We start from the raw sequence: 19,597 nt of genomic DNA, 5'->3' as shown, positions 1-19,597 counted from the left end.
TGTGGGATTTTGATTCTGCTGGAAGGCAGATGCTCCACGATGCATGGCGTTAATGAGGAGATGAAACCAAGAGCGAACCGTCCTAGCGGGTGAACTCACAAAGTGAAACCTGAGAGAGGGCTGCGTCCTTAGGTTTCATGAAATGCTGGACTTGGTTCAGCAATTTTGCTGCCCCCATCCATGTAGCATACATACTCGCCATCCTGGAATGCTGGAAGTAAATTGTTTTCGATTCCGTTTGGCTCCTTGGAAGGCATTGACAGTGCAGCCATCTCGAGCTCCACCGTAGGTCCTTGTTTGCAACTCATTTTGCCTGATTTAGGAAGACACCTGTAGACAAGCACGCCCAAGTCCCGTTTCAAACAGAGAGAATTCAGGAGAGAAAACTGTACCTTGTTTTGAAGTGTCCAAAAGCAACTGGCACACTTAATCCAACATTTTCCCCTTACTCTACAACTAAGTTGAAAGTGAAGGGTATAAAGCAGTGTTTCTCAACCTTGGCAACTTTAAGATGAGTGGACTTCAGCTCCCAGAATTCCCCAGCCAGCAATGCTGGCTGGGGAATTCTGGGAGCTGAAGTCCACTCATCTTAAAGTTGCCAAGGTTGAGAAACTCTGGTATGAAGCCTTCCAGGACTAATAGAGAAGTCTGGGCATTGTTATTTGTGAAGAAATAGATTTTGTCCAAATATTCACAAGAACTCTAGAAGGCTTAAAGCTATTCAGTGATGGAACAATCTGGGGGTGGGAGTCTGTCTGTTAGAGATATTTCAGCAGAGGCTGGAGGACCATTGTCCAGAGAGATCGTCAGAGCAGATCCAGTATTGCACAGAGAAGCGTCCCCCTCCCCAGCTCCTAAGATCCCTTTCTCAATCAGTGATTCTGTGGAAGTAGATCCCACTGAATCTAGCAGGAGTAAACACGATATGTCCAGAATGCAATCAGATTGCAACCGTTGAATTTTCTTCCTCCCAGTGATATTTACGTGGCAGCTCTGATGTTTTGTCAGCCCTTCAAGGTAGGCAAGGTCAGGAAACAGCAACGATTTCAGGAATTGTACTTTTCTGTTACAGGGTATAACAGCAGAATCTCAAAAGCCTGCCAGAATATCATTCTACCTGCTCCTATGCCAAACTGAATCAAAGTGGGGTTATTCTGAGTTTCTTTCTCATGTCTTCTCCTTTCCCGGGACTGAGTTTTCATTTATTTTTTTCTTAACATTCTTGCATTCCTTCACTGATGTTACCTCCATACTCCTTGATAGCTTTAAACAGCCCCCCTCCCCCTGAGCCTCTTCTAAAAAAGAAATATGGAGCTGTTCTAAACCCTGAGCTGGGAAGCTTCAAGTGGAAACTTAAGTGAGTTGACCTACCAAGAGGCCTGTTGGGTGCCAACAAAGGATAAAGATTTACCCATGTTAGGACTCAACCTCCCATTTACCTCTCTGTAGAAGTCCTGCTAACAGCCATCTGAACCACACCTATGTTGTGGTATCTGGAGCAACATCCCCTCAACTGGGTTTCATCCTCGACCCCCAATGTTTTGGGGTGCAACACCCAGAATTGCAAAATTAAGAGATCATCGTCTAAAATAAAAAGAAGAAACATCTAACTGATTTACAAAGACCTAAAGGCTGACTACTCCCATACCCTAAGGTCTATCCATTTACAAGCTGCTTTAGAGCTCAAAAAAAGATAGATCCCATGTTCACCTTACTTCTTTAATGTGATATAATATATGTAATTATCCATAAGTACTAATCCTATTTTAGAAAGCTATAGCTTCCATGACATGCTTAAATTGCTGGTTGGGTTATCTGCATTACATTCTTTTATTTTTTCAGGTTCTCCCTTGACCTTGTTTGTATTCAGCATGTTCAATAATAATAATAATAATAATAAAGACAGATCTGTATGAGAAATAGGTGACTCTAGCAAACAAGTCAAGCTGCATGCTCCTGGGAGAAGCCACTTGTTTTTAGAACTATAATTCAGAGAAAATATATTCTCGTATTACAATGGGACTCTTAGGAAGTGAACTACTAATATGGTAATCTTGGTCCCAATTGTAGTACATCCAGGACCCAAGATTTTTTTTTTTAAAGAAAAGAAAAGCGGGGGGGGGGATTTTTCCTCATCTAAGTTGGGTGTCCTTTTTTCCTTTCATTCCAGCCTCTGGAGCTAAAGGGGAGTTGCAAAGAAAAGGAAACCTTGAAATATTACTCTTCCCCCCCGCCCCCAACTTTTGTTTTCTGTTTTGCTGTTGAGTGTTTCAAAATGAAAATATGTTTTAATTTTTCAAGCAAGTGGAGAAAATCGTACTGCTGCATTTTTTGGACTTGGACTGAACGCTGGTAGCACCATTCCAAGGGAGGGCCTAGGGCAGTGTTTCTCAACCTTAGCAACTTTAAGATGGGTGGACTTCAACTCCCAGAATTCCCCAGCCAGCCTTGCTGGCTGGGGAATTCTGGGAGTTGAAGCCCACCCATCTTAAAGTTGCCAAGGTTGAGAAACACTACCCTAGGGAGTACACAAAGGATCTGGTTGGGACCCTCAAGCCATGAGTTGTCCCTTCCTGGGACTCTCCCTATGATTTTCAACATCAAGCAGGGCTTCTCCAGCCTCTTCTCGGCCACTGTGGCTTACTCAAGAGTTGGTGAATCACAAGAGTCTCCTGTTTTCAGGCCAGCGGCATGGAATGATCCAACCAGGCTCTGAAGAACCTCTTCTGACCTCTGGTGCCACCTCAGACGTTAGGGCTGCGCTGAGATCCAAATTCAAGATGTCTTTGGCCTCAGGGGTTCCCCACCGGTGCTGGGTGCGCACTCCGTGCCACAGTTGGCCCTCCAGTCCTGATCCTTGCGCAGCCCGATAGACTGCCATTCCCAGGGAAAAGGTCCCAGGAATCCAGAGGATCCTTTCCACCACTCTGTGTTCTGTTCCTTTTTTCTCACTCTGCCACTGTGGGGGAAACGCAACCCGTTCAGCTCTTCCGTTTACCTGGGGTTCTTTTCCTCCACCAAATCATGCTTGTGCTTTCTTTCCTTAGCAAGGTCCGCCAGGAGAACCTGGACCGCGGGGCCCCCCAGGTCCGCCCGGTGTGCCAGGAGCAGACGGCATTGATGTGAGTCCACCGCTTGAGCTCGGGAGCCAGAGCAAGCAGGGAGGACACCTCTGTGCACAAAGGCGGTCATTGTATGTCCAGGGAAACGCGATGCGTCTCCAGGGTGGCCCAAGGTTGCAGGGAGGGAGGGAGGGAGGGGCTGCTGCTGGCTCCCCCCACCCCCAACTGGCTTCATCTGCAAAACCCTCCAAGGCCAGCATTCCCTCCCCTGTGCTGGGACTTTTGTAGGGTGTTTTGCAGCAAATGTGAGGGCAGGAGAAGGAGAACGCTCCTTCGGCAGCGTTCATTCACTGGTTTTTAGGTGGAAGTGTTAATTTTTTCCCAAGGGGAGGTAGAACAGATTCAGGGGCTATGGGAAGATGTTCATGCTGGTTACTTTAGGAAGAAGGAGTGGGGGGAGAGGGAGGAATGGGGTGGGAAAATAAAATTGAACCAGTTTGGTTGGTAACTTGGAGATGGAACTTGTAACCTGCGGCCTCAGTCTAAGGAGGGTTGGAGTCTAAGATAATCCTCTTCTCCTTTCTTAGCAACGTAACATGATGAACATGACACAGGGTTTTCTGTGTCTCTGTAATTGCAGTCTTGCCCTGCAAAGTCATACAGTAATTGGTATCTGGACTGAACTAGAGAAATGTGGAAACTCTGGATTTCAATGTCTTTGGAAGGGCAAGTTTCTAGTCCTTATTGCACAAACACATGCATGGAAAGGGCTTAGGGAAACCCCCAGTAGGTAAAAATGCAGAAGCCAGAGGCCTCAAAGTACTAAGGAGGGACCAGCTCTGGGGTTTTACTGCCCTGGGCATTGCTTTGAGCCACCCTCCCCAAACATTTTTGGTTACCTTGATCAGGAGGATCTATTTTTCTCTCCCAAAATACCTCATTTCTATATGATAGAGGGGGTTATAATACCAACATGGTTCTCAAACATGGATGGTTCCTCCAAAGTGTCCCTCAAAGGTTCCGTTTTCCTAACGTATTCCCAGGGTGCTTGAGTTTGGATTTATTGGAGACCAGTTTTGGAGTCTGCTTTATTCTTGGGGGTGGGGGAGGGCCTAATGGTTGACATTATTGTTTTCTGTGGTGCATTCTCCATCCCCAAACAGCCTCCCTGGCTGTCCAGCCTTTCCAGTCTGCAAAGGGCTCAGAAGAAGACCTCCCTTGGGGTTGAATGGAAGGATGGGAAGCCAGAGAGGCTGGAGGTCCCTGGAGAGAAGATGGTGCCATGAAAGACACCTTTGCACTCCCACCTTGTTCCACACATCGCTAAGCTGGTGCAGGGACATCTAATTCGAAAACAATTTCTCCTGGATTCTTTTCTTGGAAGGAGATCTATGGCTGCTCTACCAAATGCTTTGTAAGGGCAACTTCCTAAAAGGGGGCTGAAAATCTGTCAAACCGATTGATAATGGCTGTTCTTGTTTCTCCTTAGGGTGATAAAGGTCCACCCGGTGCAGCAGGCAGTCCTGTAAGTATGCTGACCTTGCCAGCAATGATCTGGAGATGTGTTGTGCCTACGTTAATAGGCAAGGCTTAGGGCATGGGGCAGAAGTGCAGTATGAGTTCTGCAGCTATTTTCAGGGAATAGGCCTTTGCTAGGCATTGCAAAAATAGCATATTTTGAGGACACCCTTGGTGGGCAACTAGAGTACTATACTTTCATTTGGGGAATGGGGGAGTTTGAGCTTTGGATGGTCTAACTTGCCCTTCCCCAGATGGGTGTCCTCCAGATACGTTGGGACTATTAATTCCATCATTCCCATCCAGCATGGCCAAATTCAGGATTGGATGTCCCAACCTATCTGGAGGACACCAAGTTGAAGAATGGCACTTTAAATCTTTCACAGAAGTGCCCAGTATGAGGCACTTGCCTCTCCTTGAACTTTCTGAGGAGACGTTTAATGTCTTCACCATTTCTTTGCAACAGGGGACCAAAGGAGACCCAGGCCTGCCAGGACCAAATGGAGCTTCGGGAAAGCCCGGAATAGATGTGAGTAGTTACTCAGCCCAAAGTCTGAATGGCATATTTTAGCATCGCTCTTTGTTCTGTCCGTGGTTTCTGCTCTGACTGCAAGCTCTAACACCCTGCTCTTCCTATCCATTTGGGTGTGCCTCTGCAGCTCTGTGCATCGTGGTTGACTTGGTTTGCTGCTGTCGTGGTTAACAGCTGCCTTCTTACATCAGGAACACACAGTCTCCAGTGGCCCAGTCAAGAAGAGGCAACTATTTTCTATGTCTAGGCACTGAGTTTAGGTCTAAGTCTAAGTCTAGGAAAGGAGGCTGGAGGCTATTGCTGCAAGAGAGAGCAATCTCTCCCTTGAGGACACTATTGGCATGGTTGAAGGAGGGTTCCCCCACTTCCTGCCTCTTTTTCACTCCCCCCCCCATGTGGGAATGCAATCTAAAACCACAACGTAGTCAGAGTTTCTAGAGAAGCTCTCTCTTCGTAGAGCCCCCCCCTTTGAAAAGGGGGGGGCTAGATAAGACCCCTGCCCATAACTATTTGGATGAGAGGGCTGACTAAGAGAGTTTCTTTAGCTCCCAGTAATTCTGTCTATTGTGGGCTGAAATTGATTCAGATTAGATTAGTTGTGTGGGCAGGAGAGGTTTGACCTGCTGGGTGAACAGGACCTATGGCAAAGTAACCCACACCTCAAGGCCTTTGAAGTCCTTGGGAGTCCCTAAAATCTTGGGTCCTCCAAAGTTCATTGCCAATTTTGAGTGTACAGGTAGTCCTCAGTTAACAACGGTAACTGGGACTGGAATTTCTGTCATTAAGCAACGCAGTCGTAGTGCACAATGTCACATGACCACACTGCTTAGACTGACACTTCTGGTTGCTGTCGATAGGTGAATCCTGCGCTGCCATTAAGCACATTGTCATGTGATCACCATTGCGACCTCCTACTGGCTTCCCCATTGATTTTGCTTGTTGGAAGCCGGCAGTGAAGGTTGCAGACAGCAGTCACGCGACTGAAGTAATTCTGTGACGGCCAGAACTTTGAGGTCCATTTGTAAGTCTCCCTCTTTCAGCGCCGTTGTAAGTTCCAACAGTTGCTGAATGAGTGGTCATTAGGTGAGGTCCACCTGTACTGTTAAGCTGATATCTGGGAAGCAATCTTATTTATTTATTTATTTATTTATTTATTTATTTATTTATTTATTTATTTATTTTTCAAATTTGCCACCACCCATCTCACTGCAGAGCGACTCTGGGTGGTTTACAGTAAAAGAATAAACATTAGTTAAAATAGAATAAATATGAATTAAAATTCATTACAAGAAGACTTCCTATATAAATAACATTTATATTCCCTATTTATTTTTATATTCCCTATCTTTAAATTTAGTTTATGTTTCCTGGCTGTGCATGTGCAGAACAGCGCATGACAGGCCATTCCCACTGGCCACTTCAGTCCTGAAAAGGTTGCTCACCTCTGCACTCTGCTCGCTGTGGCATCATTTTCCTGTGGTTGTTAGAAACCTTTGTCGGGCAGGTTGGGATTCCAAGAGAAGGCAGAGACCTGTGTTTATTACAGCGAAGAGCATCTGGAATAAATGCTTTCAACCCCCAAGAAATAACTTGAAGTTACCAGAACCCCATAGGTCAGTGTTGTCCAAATTTGGCCACTTTAAGATGAGTGGACTTCAACTCCCAGAATTCCCCAGCCAGCTGCTGTAGCTGGTGTAAGCAAAAAAAACAGTCACTGTCCTTGAGAAAGGACATTGGCTGCTCTGGCCACCAACAACACTTTCCAGGTGTTTTGAAGTCCATAGCCTCTGTTTCTTTTTGCATGCCTCTATGAATCCAGTTTGCATGTTGGCTCTGCATGGGAATGCCCAAGCCTGAACTACTCATAGCAAAACCAGTCTTTGCAAACTTGTACCCATTAACCCAGTCTTCCTCAACCCGGTGGCCCCCAGCTGTGTGGGGAACTGTAAATCCCAGAATCCCCAGCCATCAAGAAATCTGGCCCACCACTTCTGAAGGATGCAAGGCTGAGTTCGTCTGGATTTGCTTGAGCCAACTCAGGACGGACTATTCACAAAAAGAGGAGAAACTCATGCCAGTGGTATTTTTTGCCAGAGGGGCGCTCTTGCAAACAGAGTAAATAAATAAATATTTCTCAACTACCTCCCCCACACCCCCAAATTGTCCGAAAGCTCAAGTAAAGGTTGTGTGTCTTAGAGTACTGGTAACCGAGAAACCTTGCTAGATCCTTTTAATGCAGAAAATAATTGTTGATTGCTGAGCTGCTACAATCTGATCTCCTCCAGATTGGCTAGACAAGAACTCTCCAGCCAGACTGGGTGGTGAGATGAGACTTGCAGTTCACCATATCCAAAGGGTGCTCATTTAGAAAATTAACTTGCTTCATCTATGTATGCAAATGTATGCAAACACATGCTTCCTTTGGGCTGTGTTTCATTCCCCCCAAACCTTAATTTGAAGCTTGCCAATTCCTTGATCTTCTGTTCCTGGATTAGCTTCAGGGCTTCAGCAAAACGTGTGCTTCTGTCTACAAAACCTAGTTGATATCCCTCAAGCTGATCCCTGTAATTCTCTTTCTTTTCCTTTTTTGCAGGGTCTCATAGGAGCTAAAGGAGAACCAGGTCATGTTGGGAGACCAGGTCCCAAAGTGGGTAACTCTTCTGCCTGGTGGAAAGGTGTTTGATGCATGTAACGTGTTGAAGTCACCAAAGCAGCCTTCCTCAGCTTGTGGTTTCCCATGTGTTGGGACTGCCAACCACCCATGGTCTAACACCCGTGGGGGGCACAGTTTGGAGAAAACTGCTTTGAAGTAAGACGCAGGATAAAGAAACGTTGGAGAACTATGTGCTCTGAATCTGTGTGTGCGTTTCGAGGGTTGCCCTCAGGCCCTTGCAGTAAACATCTCTCTGAAACGTAGCCACACACTCGCAAACTTAACAGCAGATTACAATTTTATTGCAGATGCAGGCAGGCAACCAAGTAAGATGAAGGATCAGCTTCTATGGGGGCTGAACTTCAGGTTCTACATTTATGGGTGTCCTCAGGTTTAAACCTTGGGCTTCTTTCTTCAGTTGATTTCTTGTGTTCCCATCTCATGCTGGCCTGCCTGCCTCTCCCTGGAGAATGCTTGTGAAATGGCCCTCTCTGTTTCCAGGCTTCTTGTTTCTCCCTTGCTAGCCCCTGCCCTCCCATAAAATTGATAACGTCTAGATTTGTACAATGTACTAAACTCTAAACCTGGATCAACAAAACACAGTGCCTTCAGAAAAGAGACCATATTTGAACAAATGAACCGTAATGATGACTTTATTGATTACCTGCTTCATATGATGGGCTAAGATGTTGGGCTCTCATAGGATGGTTAACCAGAAGCTACCCAATCCCATTGTCATTGGGTCTACCAACTTGTGAGATTTCAGCCAGAAAGCAAGTACAGGGAACTTTGGAGACAAACAGAGGGCTGAAAAAGCAGACCTGATGTTAAGCCCTTCAGTATGTCCAATTATTTGTTTAGGAGGGTAGGGAACTTTCACCACAACATGCTTGGGAGGAGATCAAACCTTGTTTTTCCTAGGAATCATCATCTCAGAAATCTCCATCCCTTGTGCTTCTGTTAGCCTTTGAATAAAAACTTCAATCAGGCATCCACAGAGGGAAGCAAGGCAGGAGCCAATGGGAACATGTGTGTGATGAAGCCATCACGGAAATGCCGTAACTAAAGCATTTCCAACAGAAGCTGTAATGCAAGTGCATAGCTGTATCATGTCGGTATCATTGTGGTTTGTGATGGATGCCACCGGCTCCAGTCACTGTGATTGCCATCCTAACAGAGCAACTGCAAAAGGAAGTCTGGTGAGATGTGCCATGGAATAAGCGCTGAGAAATTCCATTTCTCCTTGTGCTGCAGTTCTCTTGATTAGCCATTTAACTACAGACAAGCTTTCTCATGACATGAGTAGTGTCTCATGTAGCTTTGCTCTGTGCCTATAGAAATAGACGATTTCTGCTTGAAATGTAATGGACTGGCAGGTAGGTGGGGGTGCCTGTCTCCAAGGGGTGCAACAATCCAGATATTGCTTTGATGGCTTAAAAATTAGATGTGGTTGGTGGCATCAGGAAGGGCAGGATGTAGACTTTTCTCTCTTGGGTGAGAACACTCTCTTTGGTCTCAGTCTGCTTCCAGAAATATTTTCAGCTCTTGGGGTCCAGCTTTGCAGAAAGGACTGGAAGTGGTTGTGATACAGACAGGTAGGAGGCCAGCCTGTGTAGGACTCTACAACGAGCTGAAAACAGGAGATGGCCTTTCCGTTTTGTCATTTTTTTCAGCATTGCCTTTGAAACACATCTGTTTTCAGCCCCCTGGGTGCTGGGACATTTAGCCCAGGATCCATGATTGATTCAGCTGTTGAGCCTACTTTCTAATACCATGACTATGATCCCTGCTGCTGAAGAATGAATGGGAAAGGCCCCTGCTTCTTGAAGCTCAAGCCTGCATCTGCCCCAAGAAATAAGCTTTTGGGGAAACTTTTGAAATTGGAAGTTGAATCAAAGTCTTGTTCTGTGGCTTCTGTTACATCAACTCTCTATTTTCCCTTGTGATGATACAGGGCCAGCCTGGACTTCCTGGACCACCAGGGCTCCCAGTAAGTGTCTGCTTTTCTTTGCACATGCTGGATGAGAAGATGCCAAGCTGAAACGCATCCGTTGTACACAGTAATGCTAGATGAGTTTAGAGCAACTGGAGGAAATTGTGGGTTTCCATATTTCCTACGCTCACAGGCTTGTTTTTCTGATCTATCTTTCTCCTGCCTTTAAACATCTGTAAAAATGCATCTGTTTCAAACCATCTTTTAATGGTTAATTAAGTTAACCATTGACCTTAATATTAATGTAGTGGGTTTTTAATTTTTTTTTTAAATGCAGAAAGGCCAGGTATAAATAAACAGCCTGAAACCATCGGGGAGGGACAAGATGGATTTTGTCAGTTCCCTCAACTTGCTACTTTCTGGCCTCCATCATCCCCAGTTTATCTGGAAACTAGGAAATGAATTGGTTGGCTTGCTAGTATATCTGCCAAGGAGATTGCAAAGGCCAGGGGAAGCCAGGTGTGAATTGTAGGAGAAAAATGCCAATGTTGATCTAGATGTATCTTGGCCCCAAGGGCCACTGCACATGTATGGTTTAAGGCTGTCATTCAAAACATAGTTATGGATATTACATTCCATTCAGATTAACACATCTCGCTTCTGGGTAAATACAGGGAGAAATAGGCCCTGAAACACTTGGGAGATGCTCTCACATCTTATATCTTAAAGTTGGTTTCAGTCCATAAAAGGAGAATGTAGGTGTATAAACTATTCTGGTAATAGCTATTAGAAAAGAGGCCATTCCAACCTCAAAATGAGTTATTCCAAGGTTTCCAGATTTTTTTTTTTTAAAGATAGGTAAAGAGTCAAAAGTCATTTGCCTATTTATTTACTGCTTTAATATAGGGAAGGAAATAAAGATACAAAAATACAGGAAAAGAAAACAAAAACAGGAAAAAAAAGGAAATGATAGAAGAATGTATTTATTATGTTTACAGCAAACAGCTCTATTTTTGATTTTAGCATTGTTTAATTTAAGTAAGTGTTCTAGATGTGGTCTGACCAAGCAACGGAGCACTAGAAATGGGCCCATGTTTTGCTCAAACATCTTTTGGCATCAAAACATTCCAGACTGGAGTGTTTTGGAATGGTTAAATGAAAAACAAGAACTGAACCCTAAAATATCTACCCAAGGCCAAACCACTGGGCCCCACTCAGATCCCAGAGGTATTCTTAAAAAATTAAGTCATGGATGGCTGCCATAGGAGTGTTTCATGATTGGCCATGCCCAGCATGGTGATCATTGAACTCCTCTAATATGTTTTCGAATTCCAAATGTGTGCTGTGGGTGAAGTTATGAACCCCTGATTCCATGAATTCTGATTGGAAAAATGCAAGACATTATCAAGCTCTTGGAAATTTTGGTGCCAATGCTACAGTTATTACTTTTTCAGCAGTTGATCCTCCGGTGAAGAATGATGACCCATTGTATCTGTCTGTTTCAGGGACCCGGATTCCCAGGACCTCCTGTAAGTGTGGCTTGTGACCCGTTGGGCTATGTGGGTGGTGAGCAGTGTGCTTGGTCTGTAAAGGGACAATGGAAAAGAAATTTGCTTAGTTCTTATTTGAATGCAAAATTATCTAATTGTTGGGTTTTCAAACCAGGGCGCGAATCAAAACTTATCATTTGAAATTTGCAGTTCTCCCAATTTTGCAATGTAGTTTGCCAACAATGAAAAAATGCATTATTAGGAAAAAGTCTGTACAAGATGCTTCCATTCCTGAAAATAATGTGCTACAAGGCCTATATTGGAACAATTTTTTTTTTTTAAAAAGGGCGTATATTAGGCAAAACAGCAAACAAAAACGCACATGATTGGAAAAACGTTTCCTAAACTACATGTGACTTTCAATGTGAATATATACAGTATAATCAAAATCAAAACCTTCATTACGGCCTTTAGGCCAGAGAACCCTACACTAAAAATACCTAAACCAATAATTCATAAAGCTAAAAAGTAGACATGAAATACAATAAAATTATATAAAATAAATTAATAAAGTAACAATCATACAGATAACAGTGGCAATTGCTACAGATCACATTTTTTATTTGATTTTTTATTTGATTGATTCTTTGATGTACTGTAGGTGTGTGTGAATGTCTGTCTGTCTGTCTGTCTGTCTGTCTGTCTATCTATCTATCTATCTATCTATCTATCTATCTATCTATCTATCTATCTATCTATCATCTATCTCAGGTTTACAAACTGAACTGAACAGATTAGCAAAAGTAAAAAAAAAATTGTAGGAGTCAGAACTTGATGTAACTTGCAAAACTAAGAGAAACCCAAATGGGCAGATTCAGTACACCAAATCACCAAATTGATTCAACACATCCAGTCAGTTTAACTACAGTAACACTTCGGTTCATGAACGTTTCTGTTCACAAACAATTTGGTTCGCGAACAGCAACGTTTGCAAAATTTTGCTTCCGTTCGCGAACTCCGCATCGGGTGACGAGCACAACCCGCGGTCACCTTCCCTGCTCTGACACGTGGTCGTGGCTTCCTCGAGGCGAGATCGCGGTCGCAGACAGACACTTGCTGTAAAGCTTTCTGGTGTCGCCTCAAGCAAGGTTAGTGTTCTCTCTCTTCATACTGTACTGTACTGTACTTTGTTTCATATTTTTGTGGTTAAAAAAAATACATATGGTTCAGAATGGATTAACCTTATTTACACTGAACCTTATGGGGAAATTTGATTCGGTTGGCAACCAATTCGGCTCGCGACCAGAATCGTGGAATGAATTAAGTTCGTGAACCGAAGTACCACTGTCCATGCTGTGTTCATTGGATTACATCTCCTTCTAATTCAATTTCTCGGTCCGAATGTCGCACAGTCAGGAAACAGACCAGCCTTTGGCATGAAAAAACGAGTTATTCCTTCCTGCAACGCTGTAGGACGCACCCTCTGGCTTTCTACGCAAAGCAGAGAGAAGCAGAAATCTAGTGTAGAAATCAGGCAGCAGCCAGGGAGTAACAGCATTTCCTTGGTTTGCAGACTCCACAAAAGGTCGATGTTTCAGTGCTGCTGCTTCTAAAAGAGGCTAGAGGCAAAGTTTTGTACCCAGAGAAAGAAATCGAGGGTGAAAATAAGTGGAGGAACAGAATGGCAAAAGTGTGGTGTGAACTGTGAGCAAAATCTTCTGCCAAGGAAGGGGAAATGGTGGGTGGGGGAACTGAAACTCATAGAGCATTGGAAGGAAACTCCGTCTTTCAGTGCAGACCTTGGTCTAGAAAGATCTGTTCCTTTTGTCTTGTAATTTAAAACAGAGATAAAGTTCCCCGAAAGAGAATATCTAGAGATGGACAGATAATGGTTATGCAGTTAATGCACAGTGTCACTTGAATAAGAGATACCATGCAGAGTACGTTGAGTTGTTTTCATGATATTAAAAAAAGAAAGAAATACAAATGTTTGAGCTTTATGGCAAGAGGTCCACGATATTGTTATTGATAATTGTTAAAAATAGAAAAAAGAGAGAAAAAAAAAGCACGCCAAAAATAATAGCAATATTTAATTTCTGGCTTCCCTCTTCTTTCTGTTCCAACTGATTTCTAGTATTTATTAACATAAATTTAAGAAACCACCCTCTAAGTGTTTGTATTTGCCTTGCTGTGTGATCTTACAGCAGTGTTTCTCAACCTCAGCAACTTGAAGATGGGTGGACTTCAACTCCCAGAATTCCCCAACCAGCCTTGCTGGCTGGGGAATTCTGGGAGTTGAAGTCCACCCATCTTCAAGTTGCCGAAGTTGAGAAACACTGGTATACAGTATATGGAAGCCATTTTTGCTTGAACTTCATTAAACTTCTGTTACGTATATATAGTTAGTTTTGCCATTGCTGCATCTTCTCCAAGTTTAACTTCCCCATCAGCTATTGTCAATGCTTTGTCTTTTTTACAGTGTGGTGCAGAGTTGTCCTCATAGCCATAAGCATGTACCTTCATCAATTATCCTATTTTTATGGATGCATTTGAGCAAGACAGATCTGTTCCTCCCTGGCCACCTGCTCTCCAGGAAGGAACAAGGGAAGAAGCCTCAAAGAGGGAGAAGAAAATGAGAAAAAGAGACAGGAAGAAGATGGAGCTTAGCAGAAAGAGCCAGAAAAAGGGTGATTTTACCCACCCATTGTTCTGCTCTGGAATGTGGCTCCTGAATGTTGAACCCTGGAAGGAATGCAGTCCGTAACTAAAAAATGATCTATTCCATCTACTTTGCAAACTAGTTATTCCTGAGAGTTAGCAGGGCAAGGTTGTGACTCAAAGATACGTTTTTTCATGCCAAAGGCTGGTCCATTTCCTGACTGTATGACATTTGGACCCCGAAATTGAATTAGAAGGAGATGTAATCCAATTAACGTAGTAAGTAGTTAAAGTGCTTGGATGTGTCGAATCGATTTGGTGTACCTTTGCACGCGTGCAACTCTTCTTTTTTTCATCTGGAGTGATCCTGTGAAATCAAAACAAGGAGGATTTGCAAATCTGTGCCTTCTTTTAATGAAGAAGCAGTGGATGGAGAAGTGCCTTCTTTCTGCCTGAGACTTTAGGCAGTTATTAGGCATGGCAACTGTCTGACTCAGCATCAGAGTTTGATATGTTGCTAAATGCCCAGAACTTTGCTGACCCAGGCAGAATTTGGTTCTCTTGGCTGATGATCAGAAGCTGAAACTGCAAACCCCAGAGCATGTCCAGGTGATCTCCCTGCTCTTCACTGTACATAAGGAGTACACAATGATTTTTTTAAAAGATACTTTCAATTTTTTGGAAAAGTAAATAGGAGGTCAGCATTCTGCAAAACAAGCCACCAGTCTTTAGCAAGGTCTTTTATTTGCAGCAATGCCTTTGGGCACCACTAGAATGGTTGAATATATTCTTGGGATGGGGGGGTTAGAAGGCATTCTAGTAAATTGCAGTTTTATGACAGGCTACACCCATGTTGTAAATAGGTAAGTCTCCTATGGATGGATGTCAGCAGGGAGGCAAGTGACAGAACTTACACCCTCACGCTGATCCTGCATGTCCTTACACCCTACGAAGATGTTAGGCCAGGATCAAGATTTGCATAATAAATCACAATATGTTGCTCCTATGCCAGCCATTGTGTGGGTGCATTTGCAACATGCTCTCAGAAGCCCTGATGTGCCCCTGTCCCAAAATGTTTGCTGTCCCTGGTATAGGCATGCATTATTATAGTACAAAGTTGGTTGTGAAGGATCATCACTCAGTGACCCAGGACCCATCTGGCATGGAAAAGTTCCCAGCATCAGTTCCTGCCTCTCCAGGTAGGGCTGAGAAAGATTCCATGCTGAAACCTTCAAGAGCGACTAGACTAAATGAAATGAAGCTCTGATATGGTATAAGACAGCTTCCAGTCTTCCTATCAGCAGGACAGAAGAAGAGCCATCTACTGTAGGTGGAGGCAGTCCAAAATTGGTCTTTCATTCTTTAGCCAAGCAAATCATTTCCGCAAGGGAGGACTGTCCAGCCCAGTCTGCATGGGTGAAATAAAGCCTCCCTGGTGTCCTTCACTGTGTTATTCTTTCATGTAGAATATGTGTGATGAAAATAAAGCCCCCTCCCTCTTTTTTTTTTATGACTCAGGGCCCCGCAGGTCAAGTTGGGCTTCCTGGAGAAATGGGACCTTTGGGAATGAAGGTAAGGGTTCAGCTGAGATGTACCTATTCCTTGGGGGTTATTGAGTTGCCTAAAAGTGTTCTGGAATCAGTTCCTGGGTATATATTGTAAAATGATGATATGATGATGATCCTTGTGGAAAAAGAGAGAGAAGGAGGGAGGGAGGGAGGGAGGGAGGGAGGGAGGGATATATATATAGAGAGAAAGTGAGTGAGAGAGAGAGAGAGAGAAGGACCATTTAAAGACTTCTCTGGAACTTTTCATTGCACAAAATGTTACAAGCAGAAAGCAAAATTTGCCAGAATGGGGGGAACAAACAAGGAACCCCCTCTCTCCCCAATTTCTCAAGTCTTTTAGCCATTGGGCCTGAAGTTTAAAGTTGGCATCAAGGTGGATATTGTCAGCCTGAATGCCCTTTTCCATGGTGGATGTTGCCTATGCCCAATTATATTAAACAGAGGAAGCCAGAATGAAATCTGATCTACTCCATTCCAGTTCTGGAAGTAGGTTTCTTGCTTGTCTGTTGATACCATGGTCTTTACATTACGGTATTTGTATGACAAGATATTTGCTTCTTGAGATATGTATCAGGATATTTGTACAAGTTGTCCAGGAGAGATTTTAAATAAAAAATAAGCTGATATAAAAATGTAATATGGGGGCAGCAACTATATGTAAGCCTATATATATAGTTGCTGCCCCCATATAGCTTAGGATCCTCATGTATTTGAGACTAACTAAACAAATAAGGAGAGAGAGAATGAAAGGTTCAGAAAGAGACCCACATTAGTAACCAGACAATGAACGCTGCCAAATCTCTCCCATCTTCTCTTCCCTAGGATCAGGGCTATGCACGCTAAATGGATTAAATTAGATCCTGTGTTCAGAATAGTTTGCTTCTGCATCCTGCATAATTTACATTTTCCTAACAGTATTCTAAAAATAAACATTGCACAAGTTATCTTGCTTTTTAAAATAAATAAGCAAATCACCCATTCTGCAAAACCTCTGCTCCATTTTGGGGAAAGGGAAGCAAAAATAGAGCAGAATCAAGGCAGGGTCCCAGAATTCATTCTTTCCCCTCTCCACCTTGCCTGATAATTCCATTGGATCCTCTCCCCAGCATTTTTCCTTCCCTGTTTCCTTCCCCCTCCACTGTCTGCACTCCTGGCTGCTCCTCTGCGTGTTTGGGTATCTCCCTCTCCATGTGGCCTACACAGCTCAGGTGGCAACAGAAGAGCCATCCTAAGGATTGTGGATGCTAATGTCCATTCCTGATGCCCATTCCTAAGGACCATGGATGCTCACAGTGGTGGATTGTCTTTTGGACTTGGCTGCCATAATGTTTTTGTGATTCCTCTTGTGTTTTTTTAGGGGGAACGGGGATCAGATGGACTACAAGGGGCTCCGGGGCCTCCTGGGAAGCCAGTAAGTTCTGTTGCTACTGATTTGGGTGCTTTGCATGGCAGTTTGAGGGCGACTCATTTATAGATTTGAGAGTAGCATCCAGTTAAGAACTAAAAGTATCAACATCCATGATGTATCTAAGAGCTGACTTTTCTCTCTATACGTTGGCCAAGGGTACTCATTCTTATCTTTGGTCCAAGCCATAAAATGGTTACCAACTGATGTGCTTGGCTTCCATCATTACATGACTGTGCCTCAAACGATGGGATCTTTCCTTTGTATTCCTCCTGTTTTCCACTGCCACTCCCTCCATCGTTTTCCTTACTGGACAAAAAAAGTCCATTAAGGGAAAAAGATGCAACAATTTCACAGTGCCTTTTGATCGGAAGTGCTAAAAGCCTTCTGTCTGGATAGCCATAGTTGTGAGAGCTTTTCCTTCAGTTCAGGATGAAAGGTAACCGTCTTCTCTTTTTTGCAAGTGAGAGAATGTTCTGTGTTTTTGATGGCTTTATGTTTTCTCCTGTTTTCCAAGGGCCCAATCGGTCGTATCCAAGGAGCTGAAGGCAGTGCTGATTTCGTGGTAAGGAGGCCTGCACTTAATTCCCATTTCAAAACAAAGCCCACCATGTCTTGGGCTATAGCTGGAAACCGGTAAAATGCAAAGAAACTCTTTCTCCTCCTCCCTGGTTTTTCTTGCATTTTATGATTTTTATTAGGACTTTTTTTTCCTTAGCATTACCACCCTAGATGCTCAAGAAACTTGCTCTGGCATTTATTTGAGGCTGGCAAATGGTCTTTGGAACATAAAGTGCACAGTATACTAATGTAGCTTTCATCGGTTTGAGTTCACATGCACACTTTGAGGGCCTTCTTTCAGAAGTTGGAAATAGCTGGAAGTACTGTAGATGCATGAAGGGAGATTTTGAGTCACCTTCCTGCAAATGGAATATAAAGGCAATATCCAGAAGAACAAAGCAAAATGTATTAAATGAAAAGTCATAGAAAACCTAAAATGATACTCAGTAAAAAGGCACATCATAAAAGTACTGTAAAGATAATCTTTTTAGAGGGAAGGAAGGAAGGAAGGAAGGAAGGAAGGAAGGAAGGAATGAAGGGAGGGAGGGAGGGAGGGAGGGAGGGAGGGAGGGAGAGAGAGAGAGAGAGAGAGAAGAGAGAGAGGAAGGAAGGAAGGAAGGAAGGAAGGAAGGAAGGAAGGAAGGAAGGAAGGAAGGAAGGAAGGAAGGAAGGAAAGAAAGAAAGAAAGAAAGAAAGAAAGAAAGAGAAAGAAAGAAAGAGAAAGAAAGAAAGAAAGAAAGAAAGAAAGAAAGAAAGAAAGAAAGAAAGAAAGAAAGAAAGAAAGAAAGAACAGACAAAATCAAGGCCTTTCAAGAAGCAGCAGCTTGACTCAGCATCACCTTTAAAAAAAGATCAATAAAATATCAGCAAAGAAAGTGTAACAAAAAAGGATTTGTTTGTTCTGAGGTGCTACAGCACTGCATTGCTTGCAGAAAAACACACCTCTAGATTAAAAGCACTACTAGAAAATAAGACTGGCTTAAAGAATTGGGCGCTCAGTACAATGCCTGGCTTGGAGCTGCCACCCTTCACACGGTCCAGGATTGATACCACAAATAGATTCCTGCAAAATAAGGTGTTAAAATGAAATGGAGCATCTACAGATCCCGAACTGAAAGTTAAAGATGAATCAAGATGAAACATACAAGGAAAAAAATATCACCATGTGTTATATTGAACTCCTGCTTATGAGTTCAGCCCAATCTAACCATTGACTAACACAATGCATGTTAACCTATAGATCAGGGGTCCCCAAACTCTTCAGCTCATCGACCCTTTCATGAAGTTTCAGATTGTTCATCGACCTCCAAACATTTATTACATGAAAATAATGTAATTAAAACTACTGTAACTAATAGTACCACAAATAATAATAATAATAAACAAGGCCAATAACCACACACCGCTGATAGCGGCAACTCAAGATTGCTCTTGCAATGATAATGATAATAATAATAATAATAATAATAATAATAATAATAATAATATGCTCCAGATGTTTTGGGATTGCACCTAAGGCTCCTATAACTATTGGTACTATCTTTGCTTTCTTTTGCCATTTCTTTTGCAATCCCAAAACAGCTGGAGCACCGCTTGACAAAATCACCATCAATCCATTTCCAAAGACAGCTTTATTTGGAATAGTTTCCATCCTGTGACGATACCTTTAACACCACCAAGCAACCACATCTGCCTATCCCAGGTCCTTGGGAAGGACTCGATAGTGGATGAAAGTGCCAAATCTAGTCTAAACATGTGGCTGACTATGCAACCAACGATGATGATGATGATGATGATGATGATGATGATGATGATGATGATGATGACGACAACAACTCAAGGCCACTCTTCCTGGCAGTTGGCCATCCAACCCTATGTAACGCTGTCTCACCGCTAACCACCTCACCTTCAGGACTAGGGACTGGTGTGAAGCTCTACAGAGACCCCAAAAGATTAATTAACCCCAATCAATCTTCCATCATTTATCAACCACCTGTTGACCCCCAGCTATTTATCAACCCATTGGATAGTTCCATCAACTCTTGGGAGTTGATACTGACCACTTTGGGGAATCTTGATCATCCCATCAGCCTATGATGATCACAGGGTGCTCTCTTGGGGTGGGGCAACGGTAGAAGGCAGCCATAGCTTCTTCACCTTCACACCTTTGCCTTAGCCCACTTGGGGTAGCCCCTGCCCCATTTTTCTGGGACTCAA

The 19,597-nt window shown here is 43.3% G+C and overlaps 1 protein-coding gene across 1 annotated transcript in view; it reads left to right on the top strand.

The window, feature by feature from the left end:
- COL9A2 (collagen type IX alpha 2 chain) overlaps positions 1 to 19,597 on the top strand; it is a 60,951-nt gene that overhangs the window by 1,501 nt on the left and 39,853 nt on the right. Inside the window, exons 2-10 of the mRNA XM_088153377.1 lie at positions 3,048 to 3,122; positions 4,552 to 4,587; positions 5,047 to 5,109; positions 7,706 to 7,759; positions 9,720 to 9,755; positions 11,204 to 11,227; positions 15,365 to 15,418; positions 16,772 to 16,825; positions 17,337 to 17,384. Coding sequence (XP_088009503.1) covers positions 3,048 to 3,122; positions 4,552 to 4,587; positions 5,047 to 5,109; positions 7,706 to 7,759; positions 9,720 to 9,755; positions 11,204 to 11,227; positions 15,365 to 15,418; positions 16,772 to 16,825; positions 17,337 to 17,384 — 444 coding nt within the window. The remainder of the gene's footprint in view (positions 1 to 3,047; positions 3,123 to 4,551; positions 4,588 to 5,046; positions 5,110 to 7,705; positions 7,760 to 9,719; positions 9,756 to 11,203; positions 11,228 to 15,364; positions 15,419 to 16,771; positions 16,826 to 17,336; positions 17,385 to 19,597) is intronic.

This window comes from Python bivittatus, unplaced genomic scaffold (genome assembly GCF_059951505.1).
Source record: "Python bivittatus isolate LINGU-HERP-01145 unplaced genomic scaffold, Pbiv_v1 ctg000040_np1212, whole genome shotgun sequence".
NCBI lineage: Eukaryota > Metazoa > Chordata > Lepidosauria > Squamata > Pythonidae > Python > Python bivittatus.
Note: the sequence above shows the minus strand (reverse complement) of the source record. Positions and strands in the feature narration are given on the sequence as shown.